Below are 2,430 nucleotides of genomic sequence, written 5' to 3'. Positions count from 1 at the left end.
TAAATGTAGTGTTTTGCATGCTGTAAACGTTAATTCAGATATGTATTTAGTTGATAAATGTCATATTAAGGGCAAAGGGATAATTATTATTGCTATCATTACATTATATTGAACTTCAGAAAAAAAAGCTTTCTTTTTAAAACACAGTTCTTAAAAATACATTGTTCTTTCTTTCAATTCAAAGATTCACATTCTTTCTTAAGTTGAAATTTCCGACATCATGAGAGTACACCATAATTTGTTAGCATTATTCTTTGTTTCTTAGTAATATTAAAATAGTGTTCTTATAGTCAACAGAATCTTAGATTTGGTTAAATATGATATAATAACTTAAGAAATCTGTTTTAGACCAGTTTGAAAAACACCAACTTTTAAAATCTTTTTTTCTTAGTATCTATATATGTATAGAAATAAGCCATTTGAAATGTGTTGCTTAAATAAAATCAAAAGAAACTGCTAAAAGATTTTACTTCTCTTTTTTCTGAGATTTTATGTCGAAGAAATAGTCACAGCGCTAGGAGTTGAAGACCTCTGAAAATAGGTATGGAAATAAGACTTTGGGATGTCCTGAAACTTCATTTGACCTGGGCTAGTCAGAAGTTGGAGATGCCTAGAAATGCCATGGGTAAAAGATGTCACTGTGCTTTCACAGCAATGTGCAGTTACTGGCCTGCTACCTGACAAACCCAGAAGACAATGGATGTGATGGTGTCAGGGCGAGTCCGGTCTATTTTTATAGCAGACTCCTGCTTTATGCCTGGCCGCACTACACAAAAGTCCACCAGACAGCTTACAAAAATTCCAATCTTCACAAGAGAGCTGGGAATGGCCACAGAGGAATAAGAATATCTTTCTTGCTCTACCAGCGGGATTTGATGGTGTGATGTCTCACAGAAAGTTCTCCGCTCCCAGACATGGGTCCCTCAGCTTCCTGCCTCCGAAGCGCAGCAGCAGGCATCGCGGGAAGATTAAGAGCTTCCCTAAGGATGACCCGTCTAAGCCGGTCCACCTCACAGCCTTCCTGGGATACAAGGCTGGCATGACCCACATCGTGCAGGAAGTCGACAGGCCAGGATCTAAGGTGAACAAGAAGGAGGTGGTGGAGGCTGTAACCATTGTGGAGACGCCACCCATGGTGGTTGTGGGCATTGTGGGCTACGTGGAAACCCCTCAAGGCCTCCGGACCTTCAAGACTGTCTTCGCTGAGCACATCAGTGATGAATGCAAGAGGCGTTTCTATAAGAACTGGCATAAATCTAAGAAGAAGGCCTTTACCAAGTACTGCAAGAAATGGCAGGATGAGGATAGCAAGAAGCAGCTGGAGAAGGACTTCAGCAGCATGAAGACTTACTGCCAAGTCATCCGTGTCATTGCCCACACCCAGATGCGCCTGCTTCCTCTGCGCCAGAAGAAGGCCCACCTGATGGAGATCCAGGTGAACAGAGGCACCGTGGCCGAGAAGCTGGACTGGGCCTGCGAGAGGCTCCAGAAGCAGGTACCTGTGAACCAAGTGTTTGGGCAGGATGAGATGATCGACGTCATTGGGGTGACCAAAGGCAACGGCTACAAAGGGGTCACCAGTTGTTGGCACACCAAGAAGCTGCCCCGCAAGACCCACCGAGGCCTGCGCAAGGTGGCCTGTATTGGGGCATGGCATCCTGCTCGTGTGGCCTTCTCTGTGGCACGTGCTGGGCAGAAAGGCTACCATCACCGCACTGAGATCAAGAAGAAGATCTGTAAGATTGGCCAAAGCTACCTTATCAAGGACAGCAAGCTGATCAAGAACAATGCCTCCACTGACTATGATCTGTCTGACAAGAGCATCAACCCTCTGGGTGGCTTTGTCCACTATGTTGAAGTGACCAATGACTTTGTCATGCTGAAAGGCTGTGTGGTAGGAACCAAGAAGGGGGTGCTCACCCTCCGCAAGTCCTTGCTGGTGCAGACCAAGCGGTGGGCTCTGGAGAAGATTGACCTTAAGTTCATTGACACCACCTCCAAGTTTGGCCATGGCCACTTCCAGACCATGGAAGAGAAGAAAGCATTCATGGGACCACTCAAGAAAGACCGAATTGCAAAGGAAGAAGGAGCTTAATGCCAGGAGCAGATTTTGCAGCTGGTGGGGTCTCAATAAGTTATTTTCCACTGGAAAAAAAAAAAAAAGAATATCTTTCTTCCTTTTAGCAGACTAAAAATGAAAAGTATGATGGTCCACAAGTGGCTCTCACCCTAGACTACTATTGGAAGTAAAGCGCATTTGTTAGGACTTGACACAATGAAAGGATGCTTGCTCCTGCAATAGGGAGAATACTGCGGGCCTCCTTATCTGTGCAACTGTCTTCAAATAGTTGAGGTCTTATATGCTTTATGTATATTAAAGATGTTCATCTCCTTTGCTTTTATCTATTAAGAACTTTCCATCAATCACAG

The 2,430-nt window shown here is 44.3% G+C and overlaps 1 protein-coding gene across 2 annotated transcripts; it reads left to right on the top strand.

Moving 5' to 3' along the window:
- Positions 1–881: 881 nt before the first annotated feature.
- Positions 882–2,140, top strand: LOC113219734 (60S ribosomal protein L3-like). Of its 2 annotated transcripts, XM_026447093.1 has the most exons (2): positions 884–1,267; positions 1,415–2,140. In XM_026447093.1, exons 1-2 carry the CDS (start codon positions 884–886, stop codon positions 2,093–2,095), a joined length of 1,065 nt encoding a protein of 354 aa, XP_026302878.1. In that variant the 3' UTR covers positions 2,096–2,140. The 2 variants fall into 2 exon arrangements, with proteins under 2 accessions (XP_026302877.1, XP_026302878.1); XM_026447092.1 differs by having other exon boundaries at positions 882–2,140.
- The last annotated feature ends 290 nt before the right edge of the window (positions 2,141–2,430 follow it).

Source organism: Piliocolobus tephrosceles, chromosome X (assembly GCF_002776525.5).
Source record: "Piliocolobus tephrosceles isolate RC106 chromosome X, ASM277652v3, whole genome shotgun sequence".
Lineage (NCBI taxonomy): Eukaryota > Metazoa > Chordata > Mammalia > Primates > Cercopithecidae > Piliocolobus > Piliocolobus tephrosceles.
The sequence above is the reverse complement of the archived record's forward strand: the minus strand, read 5'-3'. Positions and strand labels throughout refer to the sequence as shown.

Excerpts from the sequence above, each read along its gene's own strand:
- LOC113219734 (XM_026447092.1), top strand. The coding sequence starts at position 884 with ATGTCTCACAGAAAGTTCTCCGCTCCCAGACATGGGTCCCTCAGCTTC.